Source organism: Hyaena hyaena, unplaced genomic scaffold (genome assembly GCF_003009895.1).
Source record: "Hyaena hyaena isolate Hyena2069 unplaced genomic scaffold, ASM300989v1 scaffold_851, whole genome shotgun sequence".
Taxonomy (NCBI): domain Eukaryota; kingdom Metazoa; phylum Chordata; class Mammalia; order Carnivora; family Hyaenidae; genus Hyaena; species Hyaena hyaena.
The window spans coordinates 418,377-432,838 of NW_024081483.1; the positions used below are offsets into that span (position 1 = coordinate 418,377).

General features: G+C 48.4%; 1 protein-coding gene across 1 annotated transcript in view; it reads right to left on the reverse strand.

Annotated features, from left to right (window-relative positions):
- DPF3 (double PHD fingers 3) overlaps positions 1-13,515 on the reverse strand; it is a 255,832-nt gene extending 242,317 nt beyond the window's left edge. Inside the window, exon 1 of the mRNA XM_039219939.1 lies at positions 13,479-13,515. Coding sequence (XP_039075870.1) covers positions 13,479-13,510 — 32 coding nt within the window. The 5' untranslated portion in view covers positions 13,511-13,515. The remainder of the gene's footprint in view (positions 1-13,478) is intronic.
- Between the last annotated feature and the right edge of the window lie 947 nt (positions 13,516-14,462).

Genomic DNA, 14,462 nt, shown 5'->3' on the forward strand with positions numbered 1-14,462 from the left:
TCTCCAGAACTCAGTAGGACAGATAGGTCCTGGGGTTGGGTTAAACCATTATAGTACTCTTGCCTCCGGTCTCCTCTATCTTAAAAACTCATAAAAGTCCTCAGGTGTAAGTACAGCTAAAGGAAATCCCATACATAGCTGAACACATAGTAGACACTCCAGAAAAACGTGGCTGATTTATCAGTGGCTATTCACCAGCCCTGGGTTACTTAGTCCCTGAAGGAGAGAGAGCAAAGTAAAAAGACTTGTCTTTACTTCCCAAGACCAAAGAGGGTCTTAGATCCACAAAAAATGAAGTGGTAAAGAAACAAGAGGCTAGAACAAATGGCACTGACATTTGTCATAGCCGTACATGCCGCTCTCAAGCAAGGCCAAGCTTGTGCCAGTTTCCCAACTCCTGAAGCTGAAGAATTTGGGGAAAGGAATTCTGCTGCCTTTTCCAAATGCCTGCAGTCAAGGGAGAGAATGAGAAACACGTCAACTCTAAAGGGCTGGAAGCAAATCAGGGAAGAAGAGCACTACGTCAGCTCGCAGGCTTCGTTTACTTGGTTATTCCACATGTATTTATTAAATGCCTGCTATGCTAGATACTGGGATGAGAAAGGCACAGGCAACCACCGCCCCAGCCTCCCAGGGCCTTATTCCAGCTAAGCAGAATTAAGAATTTCCGTGGCCACGGAAGGAGAGTGTGTTTGGGACGCTGGGGCTGAGGCAGGTGTGGCCAAGTCTACCTGAGGGTCTGCAAAGACTTCACTGGAGAAAGGGGGGGCCTCCGAAGTGCCTGGGGGATGAGCAGGCAGGTGTGCACGTGGGGCAGGGTGGGGCTAGAGGAGCCACAGCAGTTTGGCAAGACTGCTGGGGGGTCTAAGGGGCGCCGTCTCTGAGAACTGGCTTCAGGACGCAAAGTTCATCCACACCCCACATTCTGAGGTCCCTAACCTGGAGCCCATGGCATCTGGGGCATTCACTTATGGACTCCTCAAGATCTGCAAACTCCTTATACAGATGTTCACATCTATATGCCTTCTTTGGGGGGCATAGGATTCTCAAAAGGGTCTATAGTCACCAAGGAAAGGTGAAGAAGGACACTGAGTAGCCTGAACACCACACCATGGTATAAAAGCCATTGTTTTCTGTCTCTGCATCCCACATATAGTTTGGTATCTGACGTCACAGGTTTTCAGAACTAGCAGAGCTAAAAGGATGAGGGCAAGGAGATAGGAAGAAATCACGAGTTTCATCATCAAAACAAACATCTGTGTACTGTGTGCCAGGCACTGGCTAGATTTTAAAAACCAATACCTCTTCCTGTAAAGACATGTGGAAATATGTCTTCTCGACCTCCTATTCCTGAAGCCAGGATTACAAAGCCAGGTCCCTAAATGTGAATACAAGTCACCTAGGGCAATTCACTGCCATCCCCAGATCAGGCTCAAACTTTAGTTGGTAGTTGCCTAGCAACAGGTGACCCTGAAGACACATCACCAAATCGAGATGCCAAACAGGCATTTTGCGGACAAGCTGGTTCTGAAAAAGAGCCCCCAAGCAAGTCTGTCCGCCAGGTCCCTCTGGGACTGCTGGGGGAAAGTGTAGACCTTGTGGGCAACAGGAGGCTAGAAGGCGGAGCTAGGAAGGTGTGTTTTCTCACGTTGGGAAGTGGGCACAGGAACACAGAACTAAGGGGTGAGGGAGAAGGCAGCCTGAGTATGGAGAAGGCAACTGGCGCCTCTGAACATCCTCTTTCAGACCAGACCTACTCTTACTCTTCCTAGACGTATCTTAAGACACAGAAAGTGGGGCGCCTGGGGGGGGGGGTCTCAGTTGGTTAAGCATCCGGCTTCGGCTCTGATCATGATCTCACCGCTCGTGGGTTTGAGCCCCACATCAGGCTCTGAGCTGTCAGCTTCAGATTCTGTGTCTCCCTCTCTCTCTGCCCCCCTCCCACTCGCACTCTATCTCTCATTCAAAAATGAATAAATGTTTAAAAAAAATTTTTTAATAAATAAAGACACAGAAAGTGGCACAAGATCTGACTCGCACCCATAGCCAGCACTGCCCTAAAGTCATCAGCAGACCTCCACCTATAGCCAACTGGGGACCCAGGAAGCAGTTTTCATCCAACTCTCCAAGGCAGCTCCCACTCTTACAAAGGTAGCAAGCCCGAAAGAGGCAAAGAGATCTTACTTTCTCAAATCCTGATTTTTTTTTAATGGGGAGCTCAGAAATTCCTGCAGCTGATTCAGGTGAGCCTGGGATTCCTAAGACAAAGGTTCTAACCCAAACCATCACTCAGGCCAACGCCTGTACCTCTCCCCAGTGAAAGTGGTAGAAAGCTGGGGAAGATGGGGCCTTCTTCTTCAGAATCCATCATCATCTCTTCTCCAGAAAGGTCTTAGGGGCTGTGGGAAGGGGCAAATAAATATATCAGTCTGGAAGAGATTCAGTAAGAACAAATGCAGAAGTCAAACAACAACAAATAAAGCGGATATAAATCCAGATAAAATATTAAAATCATTAAAGGGCTGCTGCTCCCTGAAGATTGGGAAAAATGAAGAGAGTTAATTAAAAGCAATCTCCATGCACTGCTGAGCCAGCCGGCCCTGATAAATCAACAGCTGGGGCTGCTGTGGAGGGCAGTCAAGGGGCTTGGGGGTGGGGGGTGGCGGTGGGAGTGACCCGGGAGGGGGGCTGCTGCAGAAATGGCAGTGACGTCAAATTGAACACAGCGACTTAAGTTTCCTGTCTATTAAATATTTTATGGCCACTGTATAAAGTTGTTCTTTGATGGGGAGAAAATGATCAGTGAGCCAAGAGGGAGGAAGATATGGATGAAGGGGTATTGTTTGTTTGACTCCAAACCTACTTGGAACTGTGATGTCAGCATCTCTGTCTGATCTTGTCCCAAATGCAAAGGCTTTTGCTTTTTGTTCTCTACGTGATCTGCACAGGTAGATGCATCTTCTCAAATCTCTCTACAAAACCCTGGGTGATGTTTGTTTAGGGGGACTGTGGGAGGTAGTGCAAAGTCATGGAAAGGAATAGAGAGTGATAGAAAAGGCTTTCCTGACTTTTAGTCCCGAAAAAGAAGAAGAAGAAGAAAAGGAGGAGGAGGAGGAGGAGGAGAAAAGGAAAAAAAAACAAAAACAAAAACAAAAAACGACCAAACCAGACTCTTAGCACAAAACTAAAATGTCAGCAAAAAAATGGTGAGAACTTTCTTTTTTCTTGCTTGCTTTCTCTCTTTTCCCCCCTTTCTTTCTCTACTTCCTTCCTTCCCCCTTTTTTCTGCAGTCCGATAAAGTTTTTGTCCTTCATTTTAAACCAAAAACAGCTCAGAATTTTCGGGCTCAGTCTAAGTAGAAAAACAAACAAACAAACAAAAAAATAACCCAGCAATTTTCAAAGTGTTACAAGAACTGCCCTTCTCTATTCTAAGGGAACCCTCCAGCTCTTCCTTGATGGAAATATAATCAAGAGAAATGATTGGGGGAAAGTGTTTTTTCTCCTCCATAGAATCGGGATTGGAAGGGGAGTGTGTGCATGGGGAAACATAAGGAATTATGCATTTGGATATGCATTTTAATTAGGTGGACAGAAGCAGCCGCCTGTTAATTTTTCTTGCTTGTTTCCACTTAGCATTCATCACAGGCAGAACCACCATAGAGCGCTCCCACGATAATAGATGGTTCTGCATTGGCTAAGTCCTCAGGGAAAATAATTAGCAGGAGAGAATATATTCTCTCCACTCCCACTACCCCATCCACCCTGCCCTCCCCCATCCCAGCACCACATTGCCTCCCTGCCCCCACCCCCAATGGACAGTGGTTTCCGTAGGAGAAGCCTAGGGGAGCAGTCAGCCAACTAGCTCACAAGCACTTACTTTGTCTTGCCAAAGAACCACGGCCTGGAAGGAGAAACAGACAGACTGGAGGCCTTCCTTGGAATGAAGGCTCCTAGATGTGGGGAGGGAGGCTATCTGCTGCTTAGCTCTGAGGGGCAGCCTAGCAGTCAGGGTTGGCCAGCACAGGATGAAGAAAGCCCCGAAGAGGGTGAGACAGTTACTGAGCTCAACTGGCAGCAAAGACACGTAAAGAGTTGTTATTTGAGGATAACAGAAGTCCAGATGACGTTTCTCACTTAATTTGCTTTTCTATAGCAAAGGAATGTCATCGTGTTGCAGTAGCTTCTATCTGAAAGCTGGCAGTCAAGATGGAAGCCTCTTGAGTTCTGACCCCCGCCATGATGCGCTCCATAGTCTACTTTTGTATAAAGAATCCATTCAGGCAGCTGATCTCCTGTGTCAACAGCACATCCTCCTCGTTGACCAGCAGACTGAAGCTCCAGCCCCACGGCCACTGCTCCTCTCTTCCCAGAGTCATCTGGAGGACTCGGGTACTGCAAGATGACCAATGCCAAAGTTCCAGGCAAGCACTCTCCTCTGCCCTCTGAGCTTCGGTTTCCTCCCGATTTTACAGGTGGACTCACTTCTGGGCTGACGATGGGAAATGAAATGAGGGCTTCCCCTGAGCTCATAGTCTCACCTATTTCAAACCCAGACAATGGGAAAAAAATCCCAATGAGAGCCTCGGGCTATTTACACACAGCTGGATGAGTGAGGCTTTGCATTTCCTGAGAAACAATGATTAGGCTTGATGTGTAATGCCATACTCATTTCATTTAGTTTTAATATATTAAAATAATGTTGACTATATGAGGTATTGTTGACTCCAAGAAGGCCTCAAGTCAGCTAATGGAAACTGTGTTCTCCCAGTAACACTTCCCATTTGCACTTTACACCTTTGGAAATGTTTTCACATCCATTATTTCCTTCGGGCACCTTGGGGGCTAAGCAGAGCTGGGTGCAGGGGAAAGGAGGAGAGAGGAGACACAAGCTTTCTCACTGAAGGAATGACAGGTCTGATTTACTAACTCTTGCCTTTCAAGCTGACCCATCTTCCCATGTATCCCCTCAGCCCCTGTTGCCAAACGAAACCTCCACCCTGCCCAGGAAACAAACCAGAGGTTCAGTCCAAGACTCACCAGGGAACTGCTACTGCTGCAGCTCTTTGGCCCCCACAAACCCAAACCCTGCCTGACACCCCGTGTGCCCTCAAGGGGTGGTAGAGACAAGGGGAGGGCAATCCTTGTGGCTGAAGATGAAAGAAGGGAGTCTTTGGGTTCTCAGAGGATTTAACCTCCCCCTCCCCAAAATAATACTATTCCTACAGGGAAAGGGGGGATAAGGAGGTTGAATTTCACGATACTATCAGCATTTTTCCCTAAGTGTAGAAGGTCAAGGTTTACTATTCAGAAACATAGTCCCTGAATTTTGGAGAGTCTAAAAATGAAGGGGCCTAGGCATATACCCAAGAGAATTGAAAGCAGGGCCTCCAGTAGCTACCTATACACCCATCTTCATATCAGCATTCTTTATGATAGCTAAAAGATGGAAATAACCTAAGTGTCCCTCATTGGATGAGTAGATAAACAAAATGTGGTATGTATGTGCAATGGAATATTATTCAGCCATTAAAAGGAAGGGAATTCTGGCACGTGCTACAACAGAGATGAACCTGGGGGACAATATGTTAAGTGAAATAAACCAGTCACGAAAGTACAAATATTGTATGATTCCACTTCCATGAGGTGCTTAGAATAAGGAAATTCATAGAGACAGAAAGTAGAATGGTTGTTACCAGGGACTGGGGGTGGAGGAGATGGGAATTATTGTTTAGGTGGCACACAGTTTCTGCTTGGGATGATGAAAAATTCTGGAGATGGTTAGTATCCATGGTTGCACAACATTATGAATTTACTTAATGCCACTGAATTATATGCTTTAAAATGGCTGGAATGGCACATTTACAAGTTATAAATGTTAAATATATATATATTTTGCCACAATTAGAAAAAAATTAAGGGGCTGCCTCAGCCTGCTGGATGGAGGTCAGGGTGACCATTTTGGTTTTTCTTTCATTTTGCCTAAGAATCACAATTTCAGCTTCTATGAACTCTCTGATGGGTTTTGCAACCCCCTCTTCCTCCTTTGGCCTTATAGAAAATAATTGTCAAGGGAGCTTCCAGTCAAAGGAAAGCCTGATAATAACACCCTCAGAGGAATACGGATATTCTGCAGGCACGTCACTGAAGGAGAGGCAGTGAATTCTAATTTAGATACTGGTAATACCCACCTGGGTACGGCGGGCCTCTGTATATTGGCTAATCACGTCCATTCCGTCAGCAGTAACATGGGGTACGCTAGAGGAAGCTCAGTGAGACCTCAGTACAGGTCCACTTCAACTCTCTAAACAGAGGGGTAACTACGGCTATCCAAATGGTAGTGAAGTAAGAACTTTATATCCTTGTTCATTGAAATGGGTGCCATACTGGGGAGAGGACAGGTCCAGAGAGATAGTGAATAAATGAAATCCAAAGGAGAAAAATCTTTTGCTTGGTTTCCCCCTCTCCCTCCACACATTTAAAGAAAAGAAAGGGGTGGCTCCCTGGGTGGCTTAGTCGGTTAAGCGTCCAACTTTGGCTCAGGTCATGATCTCACGGTTCATGGGTTCAAGCTCCGTGTCGGGCTCTATGCTGACATCTAGCTCAGAGCCTGGAGCCTGTTTCAGATTCTGTGTCTCCCTCTCTCTCTGACCCTCCCCTGTTCATGCTCTCTTTCTCTCAGAAATAAATAAAACATTAAAAAAAAAATTTTTTTAAAGAAAGAAAAGAAAGGGGAAAAAAAGACAGACATTCTCAGCAATTCCAGTCTTTTCCACAACCAAAAACTTGATCCAAGTACTTAATGAACAGCAAAATAAGCCAATTAGTCTTCCACTTCTCTCTCCTTTCTCCAGCCTCTGGTAGGGGTGCTCAGGAGAAGAAAAGCGTCCAAAGGGGAGAATCAGAAGAAAAGTCCATCTTCTAAATGGCCCACCAGCTGGTCCTCAGCTGTAGGCCCTGAGAAGGGAGAGGTGTGCCATCCAGGTTAGAACCCCAGGTGATAGCTGGATGTGGCAGGACTGGACCCGAGAAGATGAAACTAATGAAGACCTCCCAGTCTTAACAAAACCCCTTTAGAAACACACTTTAAAAACAAGGAAGAATTGGCACTCTGGCCCCTCACGCTTCTCCCCTTCCAAAGCGACCATAGTGAGAGCCACCAAGTGTTTGACCTGAAAGGAAACTGGGCAAGAAGGTGCCTCACCCTCATCTTCATGACAAGGGATTTGCAGTCTGAGAAGCTCTGTGTCCAAGACTGAGTAGCAAGTTGGTGGTAAAACTGAGAACAGAGCTCAAAGCTCTGGATTCCCCTCTCAGGGCTTTTTCTCCTCTGTTACCCTGAAGTCCTCGTAGCTACAAAGACTAGCTAGCCAGTGGTGAGAAACGAACGTGGAAGAGGGACATTGTTTGACACCGGGCTACACTGAGAGCAGGTGGAAGTCTGGGGACTACAAAACCCCTTTTGGTGAAGCTTTCAGTCGCAATTAATACAAACAGCAGGTTTTCAAAGAGAATAACAACAGAAATGTGCTCACTTCGCAGCAACCTGAGATGACCACAGTCTCTGGATGCAGAAGTGGGAGGAGAGGGTGCAAAAGGAGGATTAGACATGTGTCATCGTTTCTCAGGCTCATAACGAAGGTGGGGGCGGGGAGGGAGGACTCACTGTGGGCTATCTGAACCCCATTATTAGGCACCCTGAGTCTAATCCCCTCGCCCCTCCCTGCTTCCAAACATAGCCCCTCTCAGCCCTCTCCAGGCTTCCCTCTCCACCCCCCACACCTCTGTTCACAAACACAACCTAGAAATTCCCAACACAGTCCGCTCCTCTTTTCCCACCCCCCACCCCCCACCCAACACCTTCTAACCACTGCTTTTAAAACTCTGATGCAAATCACAGGCTTCAAAAACCTTCCTTGGGTGACAGTTTTACGATGCTAGCTCCATTCATCCATATGGTTTGACAGACTGTGAAACACTAGTAACCGGACCAGTAAGAAAAACAAATTACAAAAACACCACAACACCTCATCTCTCCCCAGTCACTCACACAACTAAAGAAAACTTTGGAACTGGCAACAGATCATCATATCAGCCTCTCTCACCTTAAACAATAATCTTTTCAGAGTTCCAGACCACACAGTTTTATCCACTCACCTACTCCCTTCCCTTCCCGCCACCCCACCCCCAGACCGCTTTATCTTTCCTTGTTACATACCTGCATATTTAAAGACTATCTACAGCTAGGGTCATGCTCACATAGGCCCCAGCTGGAGAAACCGTGGCTTCACAAAAACTGTGTCAGTGGTTGTGGCACTTCTTGGCCAGGGGCTTGCCACATTGGCTACATTTCTGTCTTCTACTAACTTTCAGAACACTCAAAAACCACAAAAGTTACTTTGCAGAGCTTGGGACAATAAACAGGCCTGGATTCTGGTGCCTTTTTTATGACCCAGCCCCCACTACCACTACAAACAGTATGGCTGCTCTTTGAAAACAGAAACGTCAGCCTCAGTTTCCTTTCTGTTTTTGGTGCAAAACAAAGCATGCTGACCGTAGCATTTTATGTTTTGCATTGATCTGAGCAGATGGCTCTGAAACAGCTTTAGACATTATAGTCTTTCTCAGATGTATCCAAATTCCAGCTACCTGCATGATTGCAAAAAGACAGAGGAAGCAGAGAGGTCTCCAATTAAGTGGCCTCTGATTCCCAGCCCACCTCAGGATCTCAGCAGCTCCCAATCTCCCAGCCATCTCTGGATGTCCCCAAGGTGGTCTGCAAGCCAGACTATTTTCAAAGGTTTACCCTGTGACAATGCCTCTACATGGGTTCTGGCCAAAATTAATATCCTTTATGGGTATCTCATCAAAACCAGACATTCTTCCCAATGAAAAATAATGTGCTAATAAAGTTTGGAGGATTCAGGGCTTTTGGGGGATGGGGAGGGGCAACCAGAAGCAGATGGAGAAGGTGGTTCTTAGGCATCTGTTGGCTTAAAATATCTGAGGGTCCTTTTTCATAAGGGACTAAAATAATGTCCATAAAAGGCTACAAGTCCACAAAGTTCCAACCTCCATATTCCCCACTTAGTACCTACCCACACACGTTGCCCCACTCCAACAGAAAGAGCTAAGAGGAGATTAGAACCAGGAATGCAAACTCCCCCCCCCCCCCCCCCCCCCCCCCCACCCCCCCCCCCCCCCCCCCCCCCCCCCCCCCCCCCCCCCCCCCCCCCCCCCCCCCCCCCCCCCCCCCCCCCCCCCCCCCCCAAACCCCCCCCCCCCCCCCCATATCTAAACTGAGTGCCGCAGCAAGAGTGAGGTCTGGCTTGTAAGTGGCCACAATTACACAACTTTCACAGGCACCGAAACCACTTTAGATTAGAATACAGTGTATCCAGATCATAGGCTGTATAAAGAGATGAAGATTTGAAGTCCATCTACACACATGACCTGCTGTTTGACCTTGGCTAAGTAAGTGTGTATTTACTTCTCCCAGAATTGTGTCCTTAATAACAAAACAGAGATATAAACACATACCTCCAAGCAAGGGGAATTCCTCACAAAAGAAATTTTCAATACAATTATCTATCTACATGTTCACAGTTATAAGCATGACAAAACAGTGTACTGGTCTCTCATTCTTTTCAAACAAAGAGTTACTTGAGGAAAAGCCCTATTGGTTTATACAGAATAATTAAATAATAATAACAGTTATTCTTTTCTAAGCAGGCAGTTAAAATAATAGATACATATGTGCATAATCAAGTCTGGCAGAAGGTGGCAGACATTTCCAGTTAAGTGCATACAAACCAGGGTTTTGATAACTTAATCAAAGAGTAAGTTGTTTAAAGTGTTGATAGCAGATTTGGGGGAGGATGGCTTACCTGAACTAGAATATCAAGAAATATTAGAATTTATATGAAAAGCATGGTTTCCCAGATATACAGAAATCAACCAGGATATGGTATGTGACTGACTTACACAAAGACCTTTAGCAAATCCATAGTGATGTTACCTGTATGGGTTTACTTCACTACATGGCCCTTATCTTGCTTGTACATGTAAGAAATAAGGGTTACTCACACATCTAGGCTCAGACAATGTAGCTGCTAAATTAAATAACGTGTACTACCCATTTACACATCATACAAGTCTATCAATGCTTTCAAATTCTATTTGTCCAGATGTGACCGCTTGGTTGTGGGGCCACCTGCCGTGTCCTCTTTGTGATCTGATCAGTCCAGGCGGCTCCTATTTCAGCCTCTAACACCCTGTTGGGCAGTAATAAGATGTTAAAGGCACCAACAGAGAGAAGCCAGGCTGTCAGCTTCAGAGAGGAAGGGGGTGAAGGGTACAAGGAGGAGGAATAAGAAAGGGAGTTGAGGGGAGATCAAAGAGGCAGGAAAAAAGCCAAACTGCTAATAGAAGAGATGTGGCTCCAGGAGCTAGGGACCCTAAGGAAGACCCCAAAGCAATGAGATTCAAATTCTGCCATCCAGTTACCCGAGCTATTGAATTATTGAATGTCCCAAATGCAAAAAGCCAGTATAATGAAAAATGGTCCATACTCAAGATAGGCAGAACCCTACAGAGGTGTTCATGGAACCTGAGCCTGTTTCTGCCCAGCACATTAACCTACCACCACTTTATTCCCCAATCCTAGAGGAAACCTTTGTGTGACCAGTGTCTGTAGGGGGCGTCGGTGTTGTTGGCTTTTTTTTTTTTTTTTTTTTTTTAGGAAAGGGAGAGAGAGACTAGGACGCACACAGAGAAACACAGAGAAAATGCTAATGTCGTTCATCTCCGTTTCATTGTCAGGAGGGACACAGGAGGATAAAAACCTAGCTCTCCAAACCATTCTCCTTGCTCCCCTCCTCCCAACACCACGAACCATCCCTTTAGCTGGATGTGTCTCTTCGCTTTGTTCTAATTTATCCCATGCATAATTTATTTAAGTGTGTATTGTTTCCCGATCAGCAACTTTTAAAAACAAATGAAATATAAAAGATGTTTTATTAAACAAGTTGTTTTTAAAAATAAAGGCAGATGGTGTAGGTCTCCCAATAACAACGTGTGTGCTCCTGCCACAGGAGTTTAAAACCCGTCCGGAGTGCAGAAGGCTCGGCTGGGGGCGGGGTATTGTTTACACCTCCTTACCTCCAGGGAAAGGGGTCGAGATACAAAAAGAAGGGGCTAATTTAAAATGACCACTCAACTCCTACCTAGAAAAAGCAGGCAGGGGTGTTGTGTGTACGCTAGCGCGTGCGTGTGTGTAGTGACACAGAATTACAAAACATCTCACTGCAACTGTCTCCATACAAAGTACAAGTGTAATAATTCAGAACTAATTCCACTAACCAGCCCGCCTCTCTGTCCCTTCCGCCACCTCTAACCCCACCCCACCACCCCAGACACCCTCGCCAAACAGGCACCCTGCTGCGGTTCAAAAAACAAACAAACAAAAAAACTGGAGCGAGCAGGGAAACCCTGGAGCGTAAAGATACTGCGCCTGCCCGCGCGTGAGCGGGCTCCAGGGTAACGATGGTACCGCTTTCCCAGTAGGACATAAACCTGGCGCACATGTGAAATAGATTTCTCCAACTTGAGTTTACCAGGTGGCATCAGCCCGCCTGTATGATTTCGGCTGAAAATGGGGAAACTGCAAATCAGCTGTGGGTTCAGTAGAAACTCACAGCATCAGCGGTGTGGCCGCGCGAGCCGCCGGGAGCGAGGATGCGGCGAAGTTACGCCCATTTATTCTGCCATAAAACATTTTCTTTCTTGGGCGAAATGCTGTGGCGTTCAAGTGCAGTGTATACGAGCTTGCGAGCGAAAGCTATAGCCGGGAGCTGCTCTATGATCCACATCAGCTTCCAGTATCCTCTTAACTGCAGCTTTAATATGTATGTGTGTATTTAAAACTCCGATACAGGGGACATTACTACCTTTTTCCCTATTACTGAGGGGAGATAAGCTGGTGCAAACACTTCCGATTCTCCTTGCGCGTTCCTTCGCGTTAGGAACCCCCCCCCCGCCTGCTCCCCCCACCGCCCCCACCAGGGCGAATCTGCTTTTCAACTCCAGGAGGAGCCTGGGGTGCCAACGCGGTGCGCTGAGTTGAAAGAACCTGGACTGGCATTGGCCACACACCCGGGAGAATTCTGCATGAAACGCACCCCACTCACGCCTCCCCCCTTCCGTTCGCCCGCGGCTACCAGCCCAGCTGGGAAGTCCGGGTCCCAGAGGCGCGGACCCCGACCCACGTCGCGCCGCGATCAGGAGGGATACCTCCTCTGCCAACATCATCGCCAAGAGCACCCCTTTTAGAGCGACGCTAGTTTTCCGAAGCCTTCCCCGGCTCCGCGATCGCGATCGGACTTGGCAGCTTAACAGTTCCAGCGACTGGAAGGAAGGAAGGAAGGAAGGAAGGAAGCCAGGATGAAAAGGAGGGGGAAGGAAGGCAGGCAGGAATTGGCTGTCGGACCCGGGGACTGGTCTCCGCATGTCCTCGCCCAGCCCGCCCCCCTGCGTCCGGGATCTGGGATCTGGGCGTCCGCTCAAAGTCTCCCGGCGGCGGCCAGAGGCACCTGCCCCTGGCTCTGGCCGGGAGCAGAAGCTGCCGGCTCAGGCGGGGAGCCCCAAGCTGCCTCTCTGCCCGCCTCGGCTTTTCACCCAGAGAAGGCGAGAACACCATTCATAAGACCTGCAGCTTCCCTGCCTCCAAATCAACCCCAAGTTAACCCGAGTCCTTAATATACTACAGCCAGTTCGCCCACAAACACACACAGGCACACCGGTGACCGCCCGGAGCGCCCTCACGCTCCGGGGGCTGCCCCAGCAGGAAAGCCCCGGGCAACCACCTGGGCCCCAGGGCTCCCGGGACCCACTGCTCCCCCTGCGGTCCTCCCAACTCCGGAAGGTTTGCACAAACTCCCCGCGAGCGATCGGAAGGCGTAAAGCGCCCTGCAAACTCCGGAGCTGCCACGGTCCGCTCGCCCCGGCGGACCAGGCAGCCCGGCAGAGGCTGCGGACTCCGAAGGCGCGGGGCTCAGCCAAGTGCACCCAGGCGGCCCCTGCCCGGCGCTCGCCCCCAGCTCGGCCGCCCCCCGCGCCGCGCTCGCCGCCCCGCGAGGCCAGGCACTCAGGGGACCGTGCTGTACCCGAGCTACCCACGACCCCCCTGTACAGCACTCGAGCGCCTCGCTCCTCTGCCTCTAACCCCTCTCGGTCTGTCCTCCAATTAAGCAGAACACAAATGTAACAATTTTCTTCTTGTTAATTGCATCTCTTGACATTTCTGCGCGTTGGGGGGAAAAAAAGAAGATGAAGAAGTAAGAGCTGAAAGAAAAGAGAAGCCCCGCCGCGGCTGCAGGCGCCTGCAAGCGCAGTGCATTGGCAGCGCTCGGCACGCGGAAGGCGCCTTTTTTTTCATATTGAAACCAGGCGGAATATGTACATTTTTTAGTCTTACTTACGCTTTCAGGGGGTTGTGAATGACAGTCGCCATTTTGCTACAATGTAACAGAATATTGTCTGTCTCAGAGTTCTAAAGGTTCGCTCAGGGGAAGCGGTGAGCCAATCAGAGCACGGGATACCGGCCCGCTGGCCAATTGGCGCTGCTGGTCGCCAGGTGGGCGGGGCCTGCACGGTGGTAGTTATTAGGGGAGCTGTCAAAGCCCAGAGGTCACTCCCTTTTGTAGAGCCCGAGAGCAAGCAGGTCTTAAAGGGGCAGTACCGCGCGAGCAGCAGCTTTTTGGATTTGGTAAAGTGGAGAAGCACGAGAGAGTATTCTAGTTTGGTGTGAGTCCTTACTTTCTAAATAATTGCACAGAGTTTGCACTCCTGGACAGAAATATTTAAGTACTGCCAACAAACCACTGAACCCCATTCATTAGCTTTTGGCTTTGCTGTTACGTTTTTAATCCCCCAAAGGGCAAATCCCCTTGTTCCCCTGCAAAAGTTGGAAGGCTGCCGTTTCGTCTAACAAATTACTACACGTGCCCAGCCGTTTGCTAATGCTCTGGGTCCTGAGGCTTGTTAACATTCTCATTCCCGTAGTGTTTTCTTTATCTCGGCCACCTTTCTCTCTAGGTTTCTTGGAACGGCTGCCGCCGTTCCTGGCGACTCCAGGACAGCAACTCCCCTCCCCCTGGAATGTCTCAATGTCAGGCTCGCTCCCTCCTCCTGCCAGGGCTTTCGTTACGTAATGCGCGGTGGTCACTCTGCGCGGTTCCCCACCACCACCTCTTCTAATCTACAAACACCAGAAACTTCTGAAATGGTCAGATTCCGGCCGGCTGGGGAGCCAAGTGGGACCTGGCGCTCTGGCCTTTAGGCTTAGGGATAGAGGAGGTTTAAGGAAACTTTTGGAAACACTTCCTGCTACTAGGAAAGAGAGTAACTAGACAGAAGGTGTTGCCAAAGTCTCTTTCGGGGAGTAGCACACGCGATTCTGGCGT